We start from the raw sequence: 25727 nt of genomic DNA, 5'->3' as shown, positions 1-25727 counted from the left end.
TTCTATGCATGCATCAACATATATATTTGCAAATGCCTCTTTGATAAAAATGGAAGGAAAAAATGCATGGTGTCCTTTAAGACCTGTCTTATTAGCTTCCATGCAAGTGCCTGGTAATTCCAGCAGAAATCGTGATCTCATTACTGTTGTTCATTACAGACGTACTAACAGACAGTGACTGCCACCGAATTCTGCTGACAGAATTAGGAAACAATCTTCTGTTGGTATAATGCATATGCCTAAAGTTACAGAAGGATAAGTAAGATAAAGATAAATATTGCCAAATAGGATTACTAATCTAGAAACAGAGAGTCCCAAAGAAGATTAATATTAGTTTTGTGGTATCCTGATGAAAGACAATCTTTTCCAGAAACAAGGAGAGAAATGTAATGTTTACAAACATATATTACCTCACCTGCATATATTTGACACATGGATTTGTCTAATATCCGTCAGAAAAAATTTTCACAGAATACTTCAAAAGATTAAGGTAAAGGGCTTATACAACAATTTACAGTGACTTTGAGGATTTATATCAGTAGGAAAGATTAGATCTATCACTTCTTTCTTTTTTTTTCTTTTTCTTTTTAAACATTGAAGTCTATCACTGACCAGGAATGCCAGAAGAGGAATAAAAGGTAACAGAAAAATAGTCAGAATTCGTGTACAGATAGAGAGCAGAAAGAAAACTGCACAGGACAGCAAAAGGAAAAAGAAAATATTACAAACAAACATTGTAAAAGATGAAGGAAATCAAGAAGAGCAAATCAAGTAAAGAAGACGAAAGCATATAAAAGGAACCCAGGCCCTGGAAGATGAGTAAGAGGCAATTAGAAACACACAGACAAGGTTATCAGCCAGAAAAAGCAATTGATGAGAGAGAAAAAAAAGCAACAAAATAAAGGCACAAAGAAGAACAAATTATTGTTATCACTACTTTAGAATTGCACAGAAATGTTATTAACGTAATATCAAGCACATATGTGGTGAATACAAACGCATGATATTTCTGAAGTTTTATCTTCAGTTCTGTATTTCAGAAACATTTAGTCTAGTGTCCATGTTAACCACAGAAAACTCATAAAACCTATTAAATAAATAAAACCAAGCAGTGTCAGTATTCTTCATTTAATCATTCTTTTCCACAATGGTGAGGAGCACTGTATATTATTTTTTTGTTTTTGTTTTTTTCTGTTTCAGAATTAAACATGTAACTTCAAACTGTTAATGAGAAAATACAAACATACAAATGTTATAAGATGTAAGAATTGAGATGTTGAGATGTAAGAATACGACTTAGAGTCTCACATACAACAGAAGCTCAATGCTTTTTATAGGATCTTGCATTTATTCATAGACTAAGATGTAAGTAGACAGAAGAGCTTAAATTCGAAACTCTGTGATTTCCCTTTTGGTTTTGAGCCAGCTTGTATGTTTGATTGACTTTAAAATTTTCAGCTCAGGTGGATTCATATGAAGAAACTCTTTAAGCCTACCTGAATCTTGTACAGACTCTTAGGATAAACTCTAACAATGCACCAATATAAACTTTCCTTTCTAGGTATGGAATGGTAACTGCAAGACTTTCACAATTGGCTGAAAATTAACTTTCAGTAGATTGAACTTTCCTCTTTATTAAAGTGTGCAGTTCATTCCAAAGACAGAAATCAAACACCTTCAGATGCCTGGTGTCAGGTGCTCTGAGTTGTGATGTTTTATAATATTCTGAAAAACAGGAAGTTCAACAGATGAAAAAATCCTGAGAAATTGCACAGGAGACTGACTTCCTAAATGTGTTGGGATGTGTGTATGTTTGTAAAATATCATAGAAAACTACAGAATGGAAAGGGGAGTACTCACACACAAGGAAGGGGATTTGGAGCTTGTTGGAAAGTGTATAAGTGAGGGGAAAGTGAAACTGAGAGCTTACTGAAAAAATGTAAAACTCTCCAAAATGTATTGCACAGTTCTTGAGAAAATTGCCATATATTAGGAAACTCATCAGTCCTCATGGTGGAATGGAACTTGGGTAATGCACTTTCAAGAGCCTCTTTCCTAAACGCAAATAGCAATCAGTGTCTTTGCTGAAACAAAACTCAGTTTCAGCCTGGAGAACAAATCTTAAGATAAATTAACAGCAAAGTAAAATCTTTAAAAAAAACCAGAAAATCTGTCCAGTTGGCAGTAATGAAGAATTCAGCTTATTAGTTCCTCTCTGAAAGTATAAATCACTCTTATACATTTGCATCCATCAGTAAGACTTCCCTCAGGGAAAGAGAAAGCAGTGTTTATGTTTCCTAGCTGGGAATTGTTTTTTCATTTAAGTGAACAAATCATGGCTTGGATAGGTATAAGTACAGATATATATGCACATGTATATATTTTATATGTGTGTGTGTGTATGTTTGGAACCTTTGAATTTAGTAAATGCAATAACTGTTAGAGTAAGCTCTTACAGCAATATATAGCAGTCATAGCTCCCAGACACTAAAACAGAAGCAAACTGCAGTAAACACCAGCTTTTAATACTGGGACTCAAAGCTTCATTTATATCTGTCATCTGAACTTTATCTGGAAGTGATAGTCATTTGTCCTGCAAATCTATTCCAGCAACATTTTCTGAAACACTTCAAGATGCTTTATATTGCATTAACACATCACAAGCATCTCACTTGCTTCAGAAGAAGATAAAAAAAAAGCGATTCCATTTATTAAAAATGTCATCAGAGATCTGTTATTTCCAATTCTTTCTACTACTACTGTTGGTCATTATATAATATCTATTATATATTGCCTATATATTCATAACTTTGAGACAGGTATAGTTTAAACAGAATCTTAAAATAAACTTTGACAAGATTTATTTAAGTATATAGTCTAGGATAATTTTAGAAAACTATATTTTGGAGTCTGACCTTTACTAATTGATACAGTTCCATTACAACCTTTCCTGAAAGCAGAACTTTGTAACTCAGAGTATTTTTATGGCTGCAAATCTTCTCTCAGAGAGTCAAACTTTTAACTCATTCTCCTACCCATACCATTATTCTGCTCTTTCCTGCTTCACCTTGGTTACATCCTATGGCAGGAAGCTCTGATGAGCATTGCTCAGTGCGGTAAATCACTTCTACCTGTTCTCTCTCCTTGTGGTATCATGTATTATAGCATATGGGTGAGCTCCAGGCTTAAACAGTGATGCATGTGAATAGCAGAAGGATCTGGGCCATGACCTTAACAGATTAGCTGAGTTAAAGGCTCATGTCTGAAACCTCAGTGTTTCTGAGCATGCGCAGAAATCTTGCATTTTTCCGAATGACAAAGACATTGTAAGTTGTTGGTCTGTAATCTCTTCCAATTGCCTAGTGCTGCCTATATCAATTATCTTCCTGAATTCCAAGCAGAATTTAGCACCTGTTTCCAAAATGACATAAAATATAATTTCCATGTTACCCCCATCTCCAATTTAGTTCTACCAAGTTAAAATAATTCTCCCTTCTTTGTAGCATATGATATTTGCATTACAAAATAGAATTCTAAAGGAAAAAATAGCATTCTTGCCCTAATATATTTAGGGCATTTTAGACACTAGACAGCTAGATATGTATGACAGTGAAATTAATGTTATGATGTAATTTTTTACGTTTCTTAATTCTGAACATTTTTTAAACTGGAATGTAAATCTCTGAGATAAGCAACATAAAGTATGCAATATCCTATGAAAGGTAGTGACCTGTCCTGAAGTAGTGATATCAATAGTTTTGGAAAGGTTAATGAACCGTTTCTAAAATATATTTTTGAAAGTTCTCTATATTCATTGCATATATTAGATCATGCTTTGGTATTTTAAAATTCAAGTACATCCATTAAAAAAAAAAATCACAGAACACATTTGAGTAAATTTCAAACCTATTAAAAAATCATAAGTTTAACATTTACTCACAAACCTTTTCATTTTAAGAAGTGTCAGCATGTCCACAATAATAACCCCTGCTGCTGGGGCACCCAGAAGGGCAAAAGCCAGCAGGGTAAATCAGTGCCACTACAGAATGGCTAAGTACACAAAAGCAGGGGAATTCAAAAAGATTAGAAGTCTACAAACAGGTGATGATAAGTAGAAGGTCAATTAAAGAAAAACTACCACAGCAAGAACAGAAATAGTTAGTGCTACTACCTGGCAATATACAGGCATGTTCTTGCAGGAAGAAATTGGTTTGCTTTGTCTGCCACACTGTAGAGTTCTCTGCTGCTATCAGGTAGCTCCAACTGTAGCAATGTTGCATCTACAGAACATGATTTCTGCAAATACAATAGGCTTTCCAGTATTCACTAGCTATTTGTATTGGTGTTATTTAAGCAACTTTCTTCAACCACTTTCTCCTTCTTTCTCAGAATAAATCTATCTTCCCCAGAAGCCTGTCTTGTGAAAAGAGAACAACAGCTGAGCTTCCTAGGTGCTTTCTGGGAAGGAGTCTTTATATGTAAGGACTGATGATGTCGGGATGAATGTGGGTTATACCTAAAGTGAAAAGCAAAGAATGATGTTAGCTGCCATGTGTGAACAGATATGGAACAGGTTCCCCAGGAAAGTGGTCACAGCACCAAGCCTGACACAGTTCAAGAAGCATTTGAATGATACTCTCAGGCACATGGCGTGACTCTTGGGGATGGTCCTGTGCAGGGTAGAAATTGGACTCGATGGTCCTTGTGGGTCCCTTCCAACTCAGCATATTCTGTGATTCTGTGAAATTCATGTGTCACAGGGCAGGAATGAGTAAGGAGAATGCTTGCCAGGCTTCTCCACAATCCACTCCCATGCACTTCCCTTCCCACCAAGGGAAATTCAGACTAATTTCAATTTTCTGTTAAAATTACTCTGAATTTCAACAAACTAATTCCAACAATTTCAACTGTTGAAATTTAGCTTTTCAGAGAGGAATAACTCTGGTTTGGACCAGGATGGTGCCAGGTCTCTGTGGACTGCATGGGGCTGGACACTGTCAGGCTCATCTGCAGCATTCTGAGGAAGCCAGGAGGTAAAAGAAACATGTTGCTTAACATAGAGGATTGAGATGAGCCAGTATCCTTCCAGTATCCTTTTATATACAAGACTATTTTCACAGTTCTTCTATACAAATTATTGTGCCATTTTACTCACCTAATCAGTAAGATAAACATAGTATTTGCAAGAAACAGTCCCAGACTGTAGTCAGTAAATTCTGATTCAAATATAGTGATCTTTAATGTCTATATTATACCACATAAGCCATATTTATATTCTAATTGACTATGAAGGGAAGTACCAGATTCAATACAAAATGCAATAAATCTTGTAATATAATTCTATAGATTATAACAGATAATATAGCATTCTATTAAACAAATTTAAAAAGGAACAAAGTCAATTTTCTTACAAGCTTTCTTTTTCCCGCCTATATCCCTCTCTCTGCTACATACACAGACTGGACAAAGCAGGTCTCATTAGTCCTTGTTTCTTGAAGGATATTTGTTCTTAAAGGAATAGTTATATAAACTATTCAATAGAAAAAACTGTAAAAAAAGAATAGTGTCGTAAAACCCAAAGATGTAGACAGCCAGCTCAGAGAAAGTATTATGGAGAACGAAAGAAAGTAAAAAGATGGTAACAGTCCTGATTTTAAAGTTATCCCTCTTTTATCTAGTAGTTTAAAAAACAGAGCTACATCTTGCGTAGGATTTGTGATATCAAAGTTCTACTGCATATGCAAAATGGAGAACAATTTCCTAACTAGTAATTTGAGGTGACAACTGAGATGGTTTATGACTTTTCCCCCATGATTATTATATTTCTAATACATAGATAGCCCTTGAAGTCAAGATTTTTGTCCACCTAAGTTAATACCTGAATTAAAGATATGAAGTTGCCTCCTCACTTGCTTTCTACCTTCTGAATTTTTAGTTCTGCACAGAGGCATAGTTTCACAGACAAGAATATGTGCCCTCATTTTGAAGGAGACCATAGTTCTGACTAGGAAAAAATGTGTAGAAAGACAAGAGTGGAGCCATCACTTCTTTCTTAGGCAGGGTTCTCCATTTTTTGCAGGATTCTCTATTTTGTGCAGGATCTAGACCCACAACCATTTGTTAAATGCACTTAGAGAGCATATTTCAAATAAAATGGAACTTAAAGGGTGCAGAGTTCAGGTCTCACGAGTCCTTAATTAATGATCTAGCCAGGTGCCACTAGCTTTCTAAGATGTTGTTTAAACAAGCTCATGAACATTAATAAAAAAAATTTGTAAATTTTAGGAAAAAAACCCACAAGTAAAAAGGCTTATATAATGTTCTCTAGGGTGATATTCTATTCTGAAAGGCCTAATTACCTACAAATGCAATTCACCTCTGTTTTATTTTGCTTTCCACTTTTCCATGTTCAAATCTATTATATTCCAGAACAGAATCATAATGTACCCCATTGCCCCTGTGTAGCCTTTTATTTAAATCAATGCATAACCAGTAGTGATGTGAATATGTAAAAATGAAATCAACTGGGGATTTTTAAACTTATTCAAAAACAATGCTTTCTAGCATTGTTCACAATCTCTTGTATAGTAACTGTAGCAGGTCATCCAAATTTGTTACAAGATTAATAGAAATCCTGAAATCATAAGTAAAACACAGCCAGCACATCACCCTGCTCTCTGTTCCTATATTTTTTTGCAGATTATCTTTCTTACTACACTATGTTTCAGCATTCAGTGGGTGACAACTCGCTCTAAATGTGCTGTCAAGCTTAATTGAACTACTCTGCAAAAAAAGCATCTTCCATAAAGAAAATGCTTCAAAAGCATAAAAGAAAGCACAATATCGTCTCTCTAGGGTTTTTTCTATCTTTTTCTCTGTAACTATTGTTGTAATTATCTAAAATGGTCACCCTTTGTAAGGAAGAAAGAAAAATCAGCACAAACAGTTTCTTTCAATTTGAAAAGGCATAGAGGGCAGTTTACCTGCAATCGTCAACATTATTTCTTTCCACAGCATCAGAGAATCTGAAAGGTCCCACATTATTGATTTCTATAACTTGTATACAGCCAGTGAAATTGTAGACAGGTCCGGAAATCTACAAAGGAAAAAATTCACACAGTTCTTTTGCTTGTTACCATTGTGATCCATTTTAAAAATAAATAAGTTTCTACAGAAAGACTTGTAGCATAATTTCATCTACTCCTGAAAAAATCTCCTGATCCTCATTTTTTCTATAAAGAAATTCTAAAAAAAAAAAATTTAAATGTGAAAAGATATCACAGCAAGATAAGCAGTACTGACTTAAAAATAAACCTAATGAACAAACTTAAAAAGAGAGTTTTGGACACATAGACAGCACAACAGGTATGGTGAAACACCAGCCGAAAGTGGGTTTCTCTAACTTTAATCAGATATTTTTTATGGAGGAACACAGGTCACGGGGAATGGTAAACAGGGAAGCTTTGAAAATCTACTTGTATGTTTACTACTTCCCTGCTCAGAAGATATCTAGTGCTATTAATCATGTTTCAAAGATGCCTAAGGACCTACTAAAAATGGGAATCACTTTAGGGGCACTGAAAATACACAGAACAGTAAATTGTTACACACTGCCAAGGACCCATTTCTAACACTGAAGTCAGGTTTAGATATTTGCAGAAAGAAAAAGATAAAGATCTTGAGGAACAATTTGCTAAAAGCATAATGGCAGGCATCAAATGCTTTTTAAAACCCAACAGGAGCAGTAAGCCCGCCAGAAAGGCTTTAGGGCTAACAGACCATCTAAGTATAAAGGGAATGTTCAAAGGGACATGGCTCTAGCAGGAAATGTAAATGAACTCACCAAATCAAAATTTAATGTAGAGTAGCTCTGGGAAGTTCCCATGGCAGAACCCCTTTTTAGTAGGGGTACATCAGAAATCTGTCTCAAATTGAATTATTCCTGGAAAGTATTTTTAAAGAAAACTAAAAAGTTAACAGTAGCAAACAGTATTTGCCTGGGATTCCTATGGGAAATTACTGTGATCATCACTTAAAATGGCATCCAAACCATGGGAATGGTAGATGTGGATTTTTTTTAGAGTTTTTTGCTTTAATTATTTATGAAAATGGGGGTAAGACCACGACGTGCAAGGGCACACCTCAAACTGCATATCAGTAAGTCCCAATTACATTCAAAAGAAACCATTAAGAAATTAAGAATGACACTGAAGAACAGAATCAACAGATATATAAATGAACATAACGTATGGGGGAATAGTTGAGAAGGTTTCTGAAAAGGGAAATTGTAACTCACAGGAGGAACACTGAATATGTGAAAAAGGATGTCTTGGTACATGGTTTTTGATTTTCAAAGGATTTTACCAAGCTGCTATGCTAAAAGATTCTAAAGTAACTCAGTCACCCTGGGATAACAAGGAAGCCCTTCAATAAATTAAGAGAATGGTTAAAACAGAAGAAGAAAAATTGTGAATAAATGGTGAGCTCAGTATGGAGAACCCTTAGAAATTCTCTCTACAAATCTCTAATAGCATCTATTTTCCTCGGTGTATAAAAGTGGCTCAATATTTCCTGCATTACTCAGGATAGCAAACCAAAAATCCTGAGAACAGCATTTCACAATACGCAAAAAAAGTCACAATATGAAAAAACTTTGTTATATAGGAATGATGAGACATATGAGGGGTTCTGAACAGAGTGACTGTATAGACCAGGAACCTTTAGTCAGGAAAACTCTCCATCAAGGAGAGTTAGAACGGAGTAATGCACACATGAATAAAGAGTTTTCACAGTTTCTTACAATACAGGATCAAAAGGATAAGAAATTACATAAATCAGTGTGAAGATGAAAGCAAGGTACGGGGGTTTGTTTTTCATACAACTCAAAATGAAGTTGTGTAACTGTGCTATAGGATGTTGTGGGTGGTACAAGTCTAAATGAGGTCAAAACCCAGCCAAATTAATGGGAAAGGAGAGCTCTCTCCCTCCTAGCAGAGAGTTAGCCTGCACAAGTACAACATGGCTGAAGCAAGGAAAATTGTTTTTCTCTGCACTGTTCAACCACTCTGAAACATAACATACCATGCCATGCCACACACAATAAACAAAATGCACTGGCCTTCCAACTCATGGGAGAGATCAAAGAATTTCACTAACAGTTCCCTGTTTATTTCTTTAACAGCAAAGGCCTACAGGAAGTATATTACTGCACTGCTGATGCCTGCTCAGGTGGTGCTAAGAAAAAACTCGGGAGCAGTTAATTGAGGGTGAGATAAGGAAAGGGTTTAATGTGCCAAGGCAATAGATGTTACACAACATGCGCCCCTGTGCCCGAGATGTTACATTTTATAATACCATCTATCCAATCCCAAATGTGTCCACGCTGTGGCCTTTGCTCCGATCCGCCCCGGGTCCACCCCCTGAGAATGGGTCTGGGGTGTATTTTGGGACCACCTCTTCATCAATCTTCATCTTCTTCGGGGCACAGAGTGCACATAGTCACCTAATTCTTGACTCTGTTTTGTTATTCAGGCCCTGATATGGCTGTTCTCTGAACAGTCTAGGCCTTGCCTTGACAAGAGACTAAACATTTCTGCTGAATTCTGGGGTAGGAGTGATATAGAGAACATGGAATGGGGTAGGAGGGTTAAGGAATGTGTAAACTAAGGGTGCAACGGGGAAAGGGATGTGAGGGTTGCTGCTTTTAGAGTCTACTTCTATTACTTATAAGACTTATAAGGCTTACAAAAATTAGAAAAATAAAAAACTATTAGGGGTTTAAGGCATCACTGCAACATTGTGAAAAGTTATGTAACCAGTTAAGACGGCATTTAAAGTCAGCAAAGCTCAAGTGCAGCATAGGTAAAGTGGTCTCTGCGTGTAACAGACACAAAGGATTACAATGAGGCTCCCTGGAACTTAAGAAACAAAAATCTTATTCAAGAACTCAGTGTGAACACTGTCCTCAAAGTTGCGCTTTGGATGTTAAGAGAACATTATTATTTGATATACTACAAGGGCTGACAGAGATTATTGATACAGATTACAGACAACAGAACACTCTTTTTCTTCCTCCTTTGCCAGCCACTTTGGCAGGAAATAAGTGTGATGGACTGCCAAGTGTTACACTCAGCAGACTGCTTTTGCTGCCATTATCATAACAATTTATACCAGGTAATCTTCGAAAATGTGTTGTCCTACTGTTTCACATTTTTATTTTTATAAGAGATCCTTGTTATTCTTTTTTCCCTGCCTTTTATAAGTAGTAAGAAAAACAATTTTCAAATTGACAGGATGCAGAATCTGTTGCAAATTTAATATGAACGTGGACAGAAATGGTTACAGGATTCTGAGCTGGAAATTACATGGTACCCATAACATTGCCCCCCCAAAAATGAACAATTAAACAATGTTTTAATATTGGCTACATAAATCAGCTTGTTAGAGCTCTGCTTCTTCTTTTTTCCTGAGTCTGTTACAAGGTTTAACTAAAGGTTAGTTATGATTGTCCCAATCATACTATGCATGTATTTCAAGAAAAGTCCTCATTCTTGGGATTGTAAAAACGAACAAACAAAAAAAGAAAGAAGGAAAGAAAAAAGAAACCAATAAACACAAAGGTCAGATACAATATAGTTTTATGAATCTCTGGTATAGGGAAAATTTACTGTCAATCTGTGATCCATTTTGCACACTGAAGGGCAGACTAGTCACTTGATTTGGAAATCAACATTTATCTGCATATTTTCCCATGCACTATAACACTGAATATTTTAACAACATGTTTTTCTTCTCCTCAATACTGTTTGGTCTCCCAATAATTTTTCTTACATTGATATGTACATATTTTGAATGTAATCCATTCCTCTAAAGTAATTTTTTGTTTTGTAATTATAACTGCATTATAAATATTTTAGTCAGAAAATTGCTTGCCTTTGGTCTGCTATGCTGTCTATACAAAAAAATAACATCTTCTGAGATATGTAGGAATAAGAGCTATCGGTATACATATTCAGAAGTAAGCAGCTTTTATTCTGCTGTTTTTGAGAGCAGATACTTGTTTGTGATTAGCAGATTAAAATGTAGGCTTCACTTGTAGTTGGGTTCCCTTCCATTTACAAAAATACATTAATATGCTAACAAACTGTAATACTTAGATTGCCTGGAAATGTCAAGGCCAGAGTAACACCAGAAATTTAGTTTAATAAAATTCACTATTCAGAATCTATTGAGATATGTTTGACATATAGTAACTATGCTCTTTAAATGCCCTTTATACTTGACAAAAATGAGTACAGATACTTACCTCGTAGGAAAAGTTCACACATATATGCCAAATCATTTATTAATATCCTTTACTGACTAGCCCAAATTAGAGTTGCTGTTAGGGAGAATTAACCTAGAATTGAGTTTCTAATGAAATGAACTTGCATGCTGTCATTTCGCTACAGATTCATAAACAGTATAATGAGGTTTTGGCTTATGTCCTGAGCATTTATTTTAAAAAAATACAATTAACTGGAAAGAAAACAAAGTATAGCACAATCTTTTGTCATTGTCTGCACTCAAGATAAATTTTATGTATCTTAAAAATTCTCACTATATATATATTACAGTGTACCATAATACACTATATAGTAGTCTTTCACATCTTTGGGATTCCTGAAATATATCCAGTTTTGGAGTCTGATTAGTAGAACTCTCTGCAAAACAATTGCAAACTTCTCAAATTGCAATATTTCAAACTTAAATCCAACAGGACATTATTCTGCCTTAGTATTCCATTTACAGAGCACTGAAACTTGCCTGGATTCGAGGTGACATGCTATATATTGTTTCCAGTCTCTTCAAGCCAAAAGGTTTTCAAGGATTTATTAAAAATCAACGTTAGTGACTCAGACATCACCTTGATCAAAAAATGTTAACACTTTTTTTCTTGCTGACTTAAAATTTTTAAACATTAATTAATAAAAGTTAAACCTTATTCATTTTAACTCTGGTAGTTTAAACAAAACAGACAAAATTTACTCTGGTCAATTTGTATAGCTACTAATGAGAGAGAAATGCACCTTCCTTTGAGAAATGTTGCTGAAGTAGACAGTGGCAGGGATGTGTGATGACAGTAGACAGTGTGTATGATGTATTTATGCTGTTCATTACTTCACTTTCTAATATCTACCTTTTAAAACACTTTTCTCACTCACTTCCAATTTTAATCCACAAGCATTTTTATTGTTTGATAATGTAGTATGACTCAAAGAGTTTAATGACATTTCAAAATGTGTAGGAAAATGTAAAGTAGTATTAGCTCTGAAACAAAAATAGTAAAAGAAAACACTTAAAATATATGAGACAGAATATTGTTTCAGCTTCTGTCCTAGTACTAGTATAGAAATGGAAAGTCAAAATGGGAAGATATACTGGTAAAATATACATTTCATCATATATATAAAGTGCATGAAACACAAAGGAACTGAAATCTCTCCTATGTCCTGACTAATACTGGCCATGAAATTAAATACTGTATAAACCTATGCAGAACACCAATAGTTCATTTGATTTGTATTTTAATATAATAGATGATTTTAGTCCAAAATTGTGATTCTGAATAAAAATATCTAAATATATTTTAATTCAGTTATACTAACACAATTAAAAGGGGTTAAGAGGTAAGTTAAATTCAGATTTTTTTCATCTAACCACCTCTACTGAAATTTTTAACAATTTATTGTTATTATCCTGAATGTACTTTTATTGTATCTGCCATGGATATTGAACCCTATCGCAAGACTTTCATGAAGCAAGAATGATAAAGCAAAATCAAATAGACAGAAGGGGGGAGGCAGGAATAAATCCCCAAACTGCCCAGGATGGTAGAGGTTTACATTTCTGATCTTCATTTCTCATTTGTTATAGCCATTCAAATCAGGGGTTGCAAAACCTGCGACCCTGGTAATTGTCCCACTATGGGAAATAAGCAAGTCAAGAGTTCTTCCACTCTCCTGTGCTGCAGGGCAGGGAACTGGGACTATCTTCTCCCATTGAATCTGTGAGTGGACCAGTATTGGCAAATCACCTTGTGGACTCCTGTACTTCACAGTGGTCCCAGACTCTGATGGAACCAGATCACCACATAAGAAATATTCACATTCCTCTTGCATCTTTTCCTCATCTAAATTAGCTGGCAGTGTAAAACTTGAGCATGTGTTTCACTGTCAGGTTTCCATGATTCTCACAGTTCTAGTTTGGAGTGGTTCATTAAGCCACAGTGGATTAATTAAAATCAGGAGGTCTGAAAGATTCAAGAGTATTGAGAAATTACCTTATCATTTTTATTAAAGTTTGTTTTCGGTCCGAATCCTTACCTTTTAAACTTGCTCTTGCCTTGCAGTTAAGGAGGTGCAATGTTGCATATCAGAAGTGATATGAAGACTCTGAAGTAAGGCAGAATCTCCCTAAACGTTATGTCTAGTAATGTCTGCCCCTTTTCTAAACAATTTCAGTGCTTATGCTTATAGTCATAATGTATGATTCATTTACTTCATTTGCTATTGAAATTCTAAGTTCAATTACTGTAATTTAACTTTTTCAATTCTTTCTCTTAAATGTGGTACAATACCTTGCGCATGAGCAAGATGGAAAATATATTGGCTGGAGATGACTAGAAAATGTAGAGTGAAATTTGGAAAACAGACTTATCTTTCTTATATACTACAGAGTCTGTCAGTTAACTGTGGAAATCAGCTCACCTCCCTGCACTTCACCTTTTCTGAGCGACGCTGGAGTTAGACATATTGAACACCATGCCAACACATTACAGCACATTAGGGAAAGGTATTTGGAATCCATCACCATGAACTAGTTTTCAGGCCAAGCCAGTCAACCTCTGTATTTCTGCTTCTTGTCCAACCGATAACCAATCACTCAAATCTACAAAGATATAAGCCAAGAGATGTTTGTATCAAGTATATGCATTTATATACTGATGGATTTGATGATCCTCATGGGTCAGTTTCAAGTCAAGATGTTCTGTGATATCTAAAGGAGGATTCCATATGAAACACTTAGTGAATTATGAATGCTGATTTACGAAAAAAGGAGGAGTTAAAACAAGTGGTTTTACACCTCTAAAACAAAGACATCTGCATGTCAAAGGATGTCTTTAGAATGAAAATATGCCTATAAAAGCAAAAATATTCCAAAAAAATAAGCTTTTCTTTAATGAGTATAACCTGAGGTATATAGTTTTCAATAGGCCTAATTTAATCAGTTCTAAGAAAACTGAATATTCTAAGCTAAAAAAGGGAGAGAGGAGGAAAATTTCTTCATACATTTTTATGATCTGTGCTTTCTTATATCATGGTTGTACATTTTTTAGAAACATATGCAACTGGTTTGTCTGGTTTTGTACACTGTAAATTTTTTGTTTGGTTGGTTGTTTTTTTCTAGCCCAGTTTCTCAAGGCAAGAGATGCAAGGTAGCACAGTATTCACACATTGGATAAGGAATATATCAGCTGGTGCACTACACCTTTCAGTAAATGCTTTTACTTACCCAGAATGCTACAGAGAATCCTAAGTTTAACAATGAGGTATATATAAGTATCAGGACCAGGCAAGAAATAGTGGTTTTCTGTATTAGGAATGTGGTAACAATGAGAGCTGCCTGACACATGACAAGGTTTTTATTAGCATGCATTCCATGGTACCAAGATGTTAGCCACATGTATTTGTGTGATCAGAGGTGTATCTAGAGTAGACAGGTAACATAAAAATGTTAACCATGGGGTACAAAGAAGGTGATGAATCCATGCACATCCAAAATCCATTTAATTATCTTAAGACAATACAAATTTTTGTGTTCTAAAACCAATAAACTCTACCCATGAGTAAAAATTTAAAACCTTCATTAATTTTTAATCAGACCACTGACAAGTTACTACTCGCTGTTGTCTGCCCTGTACAATATTTAGGTGTTACTGCCCTTGAGACACATGTAATAGACCAGGAAAATATATCTATAATTCATCATATTAACATAGATTGAGATTAATGGCAGTTTAAGTTGGCAAGACTGAGAAGTGGACGTATGACCTACTTTTTCATCTCTCCTGAGGAAACAAAAACCTTTAGCAAAGGAGTGGGGCAAGCAGTTGGATTTGGGTACCAAATTATTTGTTTTAGCTTGAATTTCCATTTTGAGAGCCACAGTCCTGAGACACTTAGGATAATATGTTTTCTCAGAGCTTTGAACTATCTCTATACTGCCTACTCATCGTCAAAGGCTGATGATGGTTTATTTGGAGCATTTTGTTTTGCTCCATCTCTAAATTTTTTTTCCCTGCCTTGACTTGTATACTACTTGTCAAAAGACACACCTAGTCCTGAAATTCTCACACTTGCCCTGAGATTCATGTATATAGAGTCCTTGCCTAAGGTATTTGCAAATTTTATTTGGAATTGATAGTCCCCAGGAAAACTAGAGTAAACAAAAGATCAAATTCACATGAAACAACATTATGAACTAGATGATTGAGAGGAGAAATCAAACAGTGTTCTAAAAACTGGAAGCTTGAAGCAAGTTCACTTAAAGGAATTCTTCACCTAAAAAAAACCCCCACATATTAAAATAATTAAACATACATGGCAGATTCTAAGCAGCTTCCTTACTTGCTTCCATCATTCAGATCCTGGAACTGAGTTTCCTCCTCTCCCTCCCTCCCTCATATTGCTTTAAGCCTCAATGCTGACCTACTCTATTCTTCTCAAGATGAAACCTTACCTGTTTTATTTTTACTCTCAAAATACCTCAGACTGTTATGCAGGACAAACACTACAAGGTCAGCCACTTTCTCCTTCCAGAAATTTAATGTCTATTTATAGGATTATGTGAAAAGTCAGGATATTTCTATTATTTCAGGTTTACATTTCATCTTATAGTTAACTTGTGTTACTTTTAAAATACATTCTATAAATATATTTGGTTTTATTTTTTCCTCTTTTTTTTTTTTCCTTACTATTCTACCTGTGCTGTAAAATAGTCTGTAAAACCATGGTCTCTAACCTGGAATAAGGATCTGTATAATGAGACAGTGACAAAATCATATAATGCTTTTTCCTGTTACTATTATACACAGAAAAAACATCTTTCTGTGGTTGTATGTATGATTTTCAATAATTTGTAACCACAAGCACAGTAAAGTAAGTAAAAGCTAAGTAAGTAAATAAGGAGGTTAAAACCACAGAAGAGAGTGATAGACACTGACAAAGTTACTTATCTTTAGTCCTTTTTGCTTTCAAGAAGCATACCATTAATACTAACGAAACTGGAAATTAATGATTCTGTGCTTGTGTCCCCCACAGTTCCATTTCATTAAATGTTTCCTCCTCCTCCTATATTCTTTCATTTCCAAATCTCATTTCATTTAGATAAAAGATCACAATGGTTTCATGTAGAACAGCTGCCAGTTCTTCTGTTCCTTTTTTTGTCTACCAAAAATCACAAATTTACTAACAATATGATCATTATGTTCTTCTCTTAATAATGACTCTTTCTTTATATTACAGCATCTTAGTCTGCCTCTACCTATAGAGCAGAGTGCATTTCCTGTTGGCTTTGCAAATGTGTTATATGACTATTTTTCAGGCTCAGATGTTCACTGCATGCCCAATAGTTACATTCAGATACTTAGTTTAGAGTGAAGTCATTAAGTAAAAAGCACTGAAGGGCTATTTGCCAGGGATCAGGAACAGCCTCCATTTACTACAGTTTTCTATAAAATCTGTCTCTGCTATATTGTTTGCTGTTGGGAAAAGCAATGAAACAACATGGCAAAGCTGTCAAGAAACACAAAGTCAATTTATTGTTACTGAAATAATGGAAACTTGTATGTAGAAGATCAATGAGAATGGGAGATCCTGCGCTGAGAGTAAATGCAGAGAAAGATTATGAATGTTATTAGAGAAGTAGGTTCTAGGGGAAATCACTTAGCACACTTAACAGGAAATCAAATGCTTTTAAATTTGGTAGAGTTTCTATTCCTTGATGAAACATTTGATGGTTTTTTATTCATCAAATACACAGCCTAAAAAAATAATAATATCTTATATTTTAGTTTGACAAATGTCAAAGACACTACAGAAACACTAATCACCCAGATTAACTCTGGAAGGAGCAAACAGGAATCACCACAATTGAAACAGAGCCTAGGCAAACAAAACTACATCTTCAGTGACGGTTTTCTCTTTTGAAAGGAAAAATCACAAAATTAGAGGGATCAGACAAAGAACTGAAAACATCAGTTTTCAGGTGGTGTGAACATCAAGAGGTGTGAAATTTCCTTAATTAAAGTGACGGGAATGTCTAGCAATCACCAGCTGGAAGAAGGTACTGGGAATAATGAACACACAGAAACACACGCACAAAAAACCCAGCAAAGAATATAATGTATGTTGGAAGTAGAAAGCATAAAGATGAAATAAAACTTGCCAAAACTCAGACTGAATTGGACCTGACACAAAGTATAAACATACAGAAAAAAGAAGAGTGACGGACTACAAGTGAGGAACAGGACCAAGTTACCAATTCTGCCTCTGTGACCAAAACCCTTTCCCTATTAACACTGGAGAAACAATTCTAGAAAAAATTTCCTAGACAGTTGTCTATCATTGTGATGCTGTAGTAGGCTGATATTCCACTTGCTTCTATTTTAAATTAACATTATATTCCCTTGAGCACAACATTTACACCTGTAGAAAGGGAAAATATGATTTGTTTCCACAAGGGAAAAAAAAAAAGTGCTCTGTTTTAAAAAAAGGTTTCCAGGTAACGACCCAGATGGAAGGCAATAGGCATAGCAGGGAAGCAGCAGACCGGCTTAAGCAGAGCAACTGAAACTACTGTTAGGAGAACAGAGTAGAGAACCTGGGTTCAGAGATAATGAAAAAGAAAATGGGACCAAAGAAGATGAAAATCCACTAAATTTCAGAAAGGCAGTGAGACTAAAAACCCACCTGCAAGATCATGATGTGTGGGAGAGGGTTGTGTCTAGCCATTTTTTCTTCTATTTTGTCCAGCCTCATCCTAAGATTTTATTAAGAAGAGGATAAATATTCTAGCTTTTATTCTTCTAAAACCTAGGATGTTTCTTATTTTGAAGACTTTTGGCCTTGTTTGGTTAAACAAAATGGTGCAGAATATCACACCCAGATAAATTCCAGTAATTTGGGTCAGAGCAGGAAGCTGTCAGCTGGGAGGATATTTATGCAGCTGTGTGTTAGGATTCCATGAGAAACGCCCATATTTCAAAATTCCCTTCACCCAAAGATTAGGAAAATTATATAACATGACTATTTGCTTGCTGGAATACCTTTTAATATAGTTTCCTGCAATTTATAAACCAGATAGTTCCACTACTAGATATTTCAAGATGAGATCTTGATCACACTTCACCCAAAGAATTATTAATGTTCTTTTAGTTTCAGAAACGCTGATGTTCATTGAGTATTGCCAAGTTGAAACATATCTAGATAGCAAAGCAAACTTCCTACTGACTGTCCTATTATTTATTTATAAAGACATTGTTAGTTCCCAGTGAAAGCATTACCAGCTAGTCAGGCAGGGCTCTCACCATTGGAAAAGTCTACTAAGACCCACAAATCATCAATGACAACAGAGGTATGAGAGAGAATACTGTGTGTGATTCTTCATGAGCACATGACAGAAATTAACCATAGAGGTCCCTCTGAGGTGACAGTTCAGTTGAGGGAATGTGATGGTTATATCCCAGCTGGCAGAAGACCCCTGCGGTCTCTTGGTCCCACTCCCTCATTAGGATGGCAAAGAGAAGAGGGGGAAAAGTCAGCAAGCTACTGGGTTGATATTAAGACAGTTTAATAAATGAATAAAAAAAAGTGATGCAAAAGCAACCACCACCAGAAGACTGGTACCCAGCCAGTCCCTAAGCAACAACTACTTTGGAAAAACTTCCTTCCATTTTATTGCTGAGCATGATATTATATGGTATGGGATATCCTTTTGGTCACCTAGGATCAGCTGTCTCAGCTGTGTCCCCTCACAGCCTCTTGACCACTCCCAGCCTATTTGCTGAGGGGTAAGAGCAAGAAACAAAGAAGGCCTCGATGCCATGTAGACAATGTTCAGCAACAACAAAAACATCCCTGTGTTGCAAAACTGCTTTGGTCACCAGTCTAAAACACAGCACCATACAAACACTAGTGAAAATGATGACAGAGGTAAGAAATAAACCTCCAAAATTACCATACCAAAATACTGTGGAAACACAGCCGTGAGAGCAAAGATTACTTTTATTGTTAACAATTCAGGAGGCACTATACGGTTTTCGAATATTAATTAAACTACCTTTGTATACTTTCTAACAACATGAGCGTTTTTGACTACCGAGTTTGCATTTATCAGAAGTGGCAACAGTTTGCTCCACTTGCCATCCAGAGCACAGAAGTTTAATCGGTAAAAGTAATTTTCAATGGGATTTTGTGGGATTTAGCAGCAAATTGTCTTCTTTTTTTTTTTTTTCCTGAGGAGAAACTCAAGGATTTGCATTTTAATAGGATGAAGTTATACACCCAAAACTTCATGTTTGTGGCATAAACCTCTCTGCTGTTGAAAAAACTTTGAGAAAAATCACACACACATAAAATAGGAACAGATGAATATTCAGTTCAGTTTTATCTACTAAAATGTGATAAGAAGTTTCATAACATGCTTTTTCTCATGTAGATTGAGTTTTGTGGTTAGATTACTACAGCTGATGCGTCATCACGTACTGTTACCAAAAAACAAGTTAACAGATGAGTAAATTGATAGCTAGAGGAGTTTAGCTCTTGATTTTAACTGTGTGTTGTGGGGAATGCATGAAGAAACACAAGGTAATATTTGTACATTCTCATCAATTGCATAAAGAACCAGTCTCCAAGAGATGAACCCACAATTCCCAAACACAAAAGGAAAGAGTAAGTGATAAACCTAGGGAACTGCTGATTTATAGGTCATTAGGGTAATCATTGTAGTAGTTGCCTGACTGTCACATACATGCAGCTAAATATATTTCTACCTTGCCAAATATAGTCTGGTTTCTCCTGAAGTTCCTGAAGCTGAAAGGGTCCTACCTAAACTACATGGAAGTAATTGCAATTACTTCCCCTTTAGGGTTACACTATCAGGTTGTATCACCACAAGAACTGCAAAGGAAGATTAGAGGCCATTAACTGGTGTCTGTTGGTACATGGTCAACACATTACCTTTTCCAAGGGATAAACCCTAGCTCTTTGTTCTTCTTTATTGCTTATAGAAAGAGTGTAGTGGCCACCATTCATGACTCTTAGATATAATTCTGCCTTGAAAAAGAGACTGAAACGGAATGATAAGCCAGAGCAAGAAGCCATACAAATTTTCTGTGTGAAACACTTTTTTTTGGAAGAAAGTGTGCCCATAGACATTTTCAGCCCAAGTAGATAGTCTGCCAATGAGCTCGTTACATAATATCCCAGAGTACACTTATTCAATGAATGATTACAGCTTTTCCTCCCAAGCTTTGGGAGGCTGCTTGGAAATAGTGCAATGTTCAGTCAGTGTCTGGAAGGAACTCAAAGCTATTAGATGACAGATGTCTGGGGTGCAAGCACTGAAGAGCATTGCTGCATTAAGTCACTTCACTGTAGTTTAAGCTTTAAGCTTTGCTGGAAGAGCCTGATACCAAACACATCCTCTAAGGGCTCGTGAAAGTTATCTGTTAGCTGCTCAAGCCATACTTCTCCTTTATCATCAACGAGACCTGTTGAAATTTTCAAAAATAGGATCTCAAAGAGTCACACAGAGGAATTAGTGAAATGTCATCTTCACAGGTGATGCCATCTGTTGAGGTTCATTGCTTCCAGACAATGTGAACAATTATTTCTTTTTGTTGTTTGTATAACATGAGGTAGTAAACCTATACCTACAAGTCAAAGGTATATTCATTATGAATTGCATCAACTTTCAAGATATTAACGTGAAGGCATAGCTCCATCAAAATCTACAGATCCTCTGCAGCAGACTGTTTGAATGTTTTCTCCAACCCATAATACTTCATGCTACCACTTTCAAGGCAGCAATAACTTTTTAAAAAGAGCTTTCTGACTGGACCATGAAGAATAGGCAAACAAAGGTGAAGTACATGACGAGGTACCTGAGAAGGTTTCATGCACATATACACTGCCGCATTTCCAGGTAAACAAGGAAATTGGGGAACATGGGAAGCTATTGGATAAAAAGGACTGAATATGCTCAACATGAGTTGAGTCACCCCAAATGTCTGTAATTGCCCTGAATTTTGCACACTGAATAGCAAGAAGAGAGAAATGGTTAATAATAAGAGAATCACAGTTGTCAAAGAATGAAAACATCACACAAACACTGAAAACCTTATCCCAGGATGATTTCTACATCATACATCAAGATAAGATATCAAGGAGACATCTAGCCAACAAAAATGGACTGTAGCTGTTGCCAGGATCCTGTGGTAATATGCAGGAGCTCTGGATTAATTAAGTGGCAACATCAGCCACAAACTGAAGAGCTTAACAGCAGGTCAGCCTGGCAGCTATGGGAAAATAAGAGTTCTCACAGATCAAAGACAAAAATTGATCTTGCAGGCCTGCCAATATGTCCAAAGAGAAATGATCATCTGGATTTGAACTTGTAAATTCATAAAAGCAACTTGCATGGAAGTTCAAAACAATGTCAACCCTTTCAAAATGCTCTTTCTTGTTTTTAAGGAAATAATCTCCACAGGAACAGTATGCTATCTGTGCACATCATCAAATGATATCTCTGCATATCACCAAAACAGCATTTGTCTTATAAAATTAGGTTATTTTTGTATAGGAGGCAGGTTTCAGCTGAAGAGATGACCTTTGTGAGGGGAGACTGGGGTTGCCCAGTGCCAGGGACAGCTGGTTCCAGCCAGCTCCAACAGACCCACCACAGGGCACAGCTGAGCCCAGCAGCCAAAATAGTAGCACCATGGGAAAACGCCACAAAGGTAGACAGGGCATGGAGAAAAAAAAAGAGAGCAGAATGTAAGTGCAAACATCAAAATCAATATCTGCTTTGTGGTGCCAGAGTAGACATTCCCTTGCAGCCCATGAAAAGAACCATGTCAGAGGAGGTGGAGGTTTCCTGAAGGAAATGTGACCCATGAAGAGAGTATAGGTAGGAGCAGGGAAAAACCGTGAGGAGGAATGAGCAGCACAGAGGGAGTGTTATGGATTGACCACAACCCTCCTTTCCCCTTGCACCACCTGTGGTTGGAGTGTAAGGAGTTGGGAATGAATCTGAGCTTGGGAAGAAGTGTGTGTGCTTGGGGAAGTTACTGCTTCATTTTGTCTTTTTTTTTCACTACCCAAATTTATTTTAAATGGCAATAAATGCAATTAATTTTCCCCAAGTCAAGTCTGTTTTGGAACTGGTAAGCAACTTCCCTGTCTTTATCTCAACCCAAAAGTCTATTAATCTTATTTTCTCCCACTGTCAAGCTGAGGAGGGAGACTGAGGGAGTGACTGAATGGGCATCTGGCATTTAGCCAGTGCTAAACCCCCATTCCTCAAAAATTGAGATAGGTTTGGAAAGATGGTGAATTTAATCAATTTAATCAAATGACCATTTGTATCTAAAGACAAGCATCAAATAAAAGAGGATAGTAGATGATACTGTTGTTGCCTGCAGTAAAACATAGAAAGGAGAAAAGTAGTTTCAAGTCTTCCAACACATACTTAAGGTTGCTGACATGCAGAAACAACCTGGTGGGAATAATGCAGACAATCCATGATGGATAAAGAGCTGTCATCTGTGAGGATGGTTAAATGACTGTTGAGGGTGACCTTAAGGAGCATCTTAACATAGAATACACCTCAATACAGAATGACAAACTTTAATCAAATTCATTGAGGTCTTCAATATCCTCACCAGGAGAAGTGGAGGGGCAGGCACTGATCTCTTCACTCTCATGATGAGTGACAGGACCTGAGGAAACAGCACGAAGCTGAATCAGGAGACGTTTGGGTTGGATATCAGGAAAAGGCTTTTCACCCAGAGGGTAGTTGAGAACTGGAACAGGCTCCCCAGGGAACTGTTCACAGTACCAAGCCTGTGTGAGTTCAAGAAGCATTTGGACAATGCTCTTAGGCACATAGTGTGATTCTTGGAGTGTCCTGTGCAGGACCAGGAGATGGATGTGATGATCCTGGTGGATCCTGGGGTTCCTGAAGGCTGGTTTTATGGGTAAAAACCAAAGCAAAGAAGTCATCAAATACCTTGGCCTTCTCTATGCCATTTGTAACCAGTTCCTCCACCCCATTCCTCACTGGACCCGTTGTTTCCCTAATAGATGAACAAGTGAATACCCACAATGGACCTGTCTTGTCAGATGACTTGAATCACTGGTGCCAGCGTTTCATGAAATGCAGGAAAATCCCACAGCTGGCACAAAGCTGGAATGGAGAAAAAGCTGAGTTTCTAAACTCCAACAGACAAGACAACTTCAGAGGAAGAAATACCAAGTAGAAGAACACTTCATCTCAGTGCAGTGTGAAATGATTGCAGATATTCTTGCATTTTATATGTTGATTAAGAGGAGAGAAAGATTGAACAGATTCCCTAGAGGTGCTACAATAAAAAAAAACTCTAGTATCACACAGGAATACATGACATGCGCTTTCTTTCAAACAGATTTGCATTTTTACAGTGGTATATGTATCCATCTGAGCATGCTCACCAGTTGCCTTTAGAAATTGAATATCATACCATTTTCTTTTTCCTTTATCTTTTATTTCTCAAAATATTTTTCCTCTATAGGAAATACTAGTCAAAAAGAAAAGAAAATGTTTCTTCGACATTAAACAGAAATCTGAACTCAAATCTCTTATTAAATTCTTCAAATACAGAGTTTGTTTTTTTTTTTAATGATCTCAAGAGAACAAGACAGAGACATTTTCAGTGATGCCTTTGTATCAGTCTTTTAATTTGCTGAGGATGCTATTTGGTTACTTCAAGTATTTAGAACACACAAACTTGAGTTCAAGCACTGTAATTATGAAACAACTAAAATGTTTTTGAGAAAAATACTTCCATAAAGTCAAATTCTGAGGGGATTTCAGTGAGACAGTGGCAATCATCATCATTCAAGATCAGCAGGAGACTTTGCAATGTTTTTCTCCTTCTTTTCTCCTTCTTTTCTCCTTCTTTTCTCCCTTTAATTTCTGACTCAGAATCTTAAGGGGTTTGATTTCCCTGTGCACAGAGATCTCTTGTTATTTCTAGCTGCATAAAAGAATTTCTAGAGAACAGAGTTGAAGCCATGCTTATCAAGAGTCTCACATAAACAAGAAACAGAAACAAACCATTTGGCTCAGCATCCTGATTCTGCTCAGACTTTGAGTACAAACCCATTCTGATTCAGTGTGGCAGCTCCTAGTCAAGGCCTGTTGCACAGATGGCCTGGGGCCATGAACTCAGTAAAGTTCACTGACTTCTTTTCTGCAGGAGTATAATGTAGCTGTAATATCTGCAGTTTGGGTGATCTGTAGCTCTGTAATAAGTATATGATCTTGGTATTTTAACATTAATTAAAGTTGTTGATAATAATGAGATTTTCGTACCTCTGTGAAGCACAGCTTTGTCAAAACATATCACTTTATGTAAACTTAAGTGTCCTCTTTAATTTGATGCATAAAATAATCAGTGAGAAAAAAATCTTGATTTCTTACCAGCAATACTTTCCAATCTGTGTACAGTGAAGGATATTTCTTGATTTCTGGTTTAGGATTATTTTGTTATGGTTTTAGTAAACTTTAATGAAAAGTTTTGTAAACATCTTAATAATACTAATATCAATATTTGCATTAATAATATTACTATCTGTATAATATAACAATACATGCATATATATGTTTATATGATATTCTAACTTCTCTAAACAAACTCTAATGAAATTTAAAATGGAAGCAGTAAAAAATATCACAGAATACAGCTGGAGAAATATATATTTTCACAATAAAAAAGTCTGATATTATAAATGTCAGAAACACTTCTCTTAATATCTTCCTAACAAAATTTGAAGAGCAATCTATAACTAATAAAATCACCCAAATTAATATAAATTTTCAATAAAGACTTATCAGGAAGCATTCAAGAAATAGTACTAGTAACTGAATTAAGAGAATTGAGGGGTCCTTATACTTACTTATATGTCTTTCATTCTACTTTTTAATACCATAAATTTAGAATTTATTAGATGTACTAGAAAAATTTATAGTTCATTTTGATTAAAAGTCTAGGTTTAGATTTTACTATAACTAGCAAAATTCAAGACTTTGGTGGTCTGTATGAGCTTTTCTTGTTTGGGTTTTTTTCAGCTTTAAGGATCACATAGTGCTAATATTGATCCTCAGAAAGAATTCAAACTTGTTTCAAGTAGATAAATCAAGAATGAATTTTCCAAGACACTTACATGAACATACTCAGCTGTAAGAAAAAGAATTAACAAATCAATAATATAACCATAAGCATATAGGTTAATCTAATTAAAAAAAAACAAAATGGAATGTGGCACTATTCACTACAATGCTCTCTGTGCATACCTCTTTCCTCTGAACTGGTATCTCAAATGCTGCAATGTCCAAGATCATCATCTGTAGCCTTTACAACACTA

At 35.9% G+C, this 25727-nt stretch overlaps 1 protein-coding gene across 1 annotated transcript in view; it reads right to left on the bottom strand.

The window, feature by feature from the left end:
- Window positions 1-25727, bottom strand: part of EYS (eyes shut homolog) — a 766416-nt gene that overhangs the window by 223353 nt on the left and 517336 nt on the right. The window contains 1 exon segment of the mRNA XM_018077885.2: window positions 6984-7096. Within this exon segment, the coding sequence (XP_017933374.2) occupies window positions 6984-7096 (113 nt within the window).

The sequence above is a fragment of the Manacus vitellinus genome, unplaced genomic scaffold, assembly GCF_001715985.3.
Source record: "Manacus vitellinus isolate BGI_N305 unplaced genomic scaffold, ASM171598v3 scaffold_4_pilon, whole genome shotgun sequence".
NCBI classification, from domain to species: domain Eukaryota; kingdom Metazoa; phylum Chordata; class Aves; order Passeriformes; family Pipridae; genus Manacus; species Manacus vitellinus.
The sequence above is the reverse complement of the archived record's forward strand: the minus strand, read 5'-3'. Positions and strand labels throughout refer to the sequence as shown.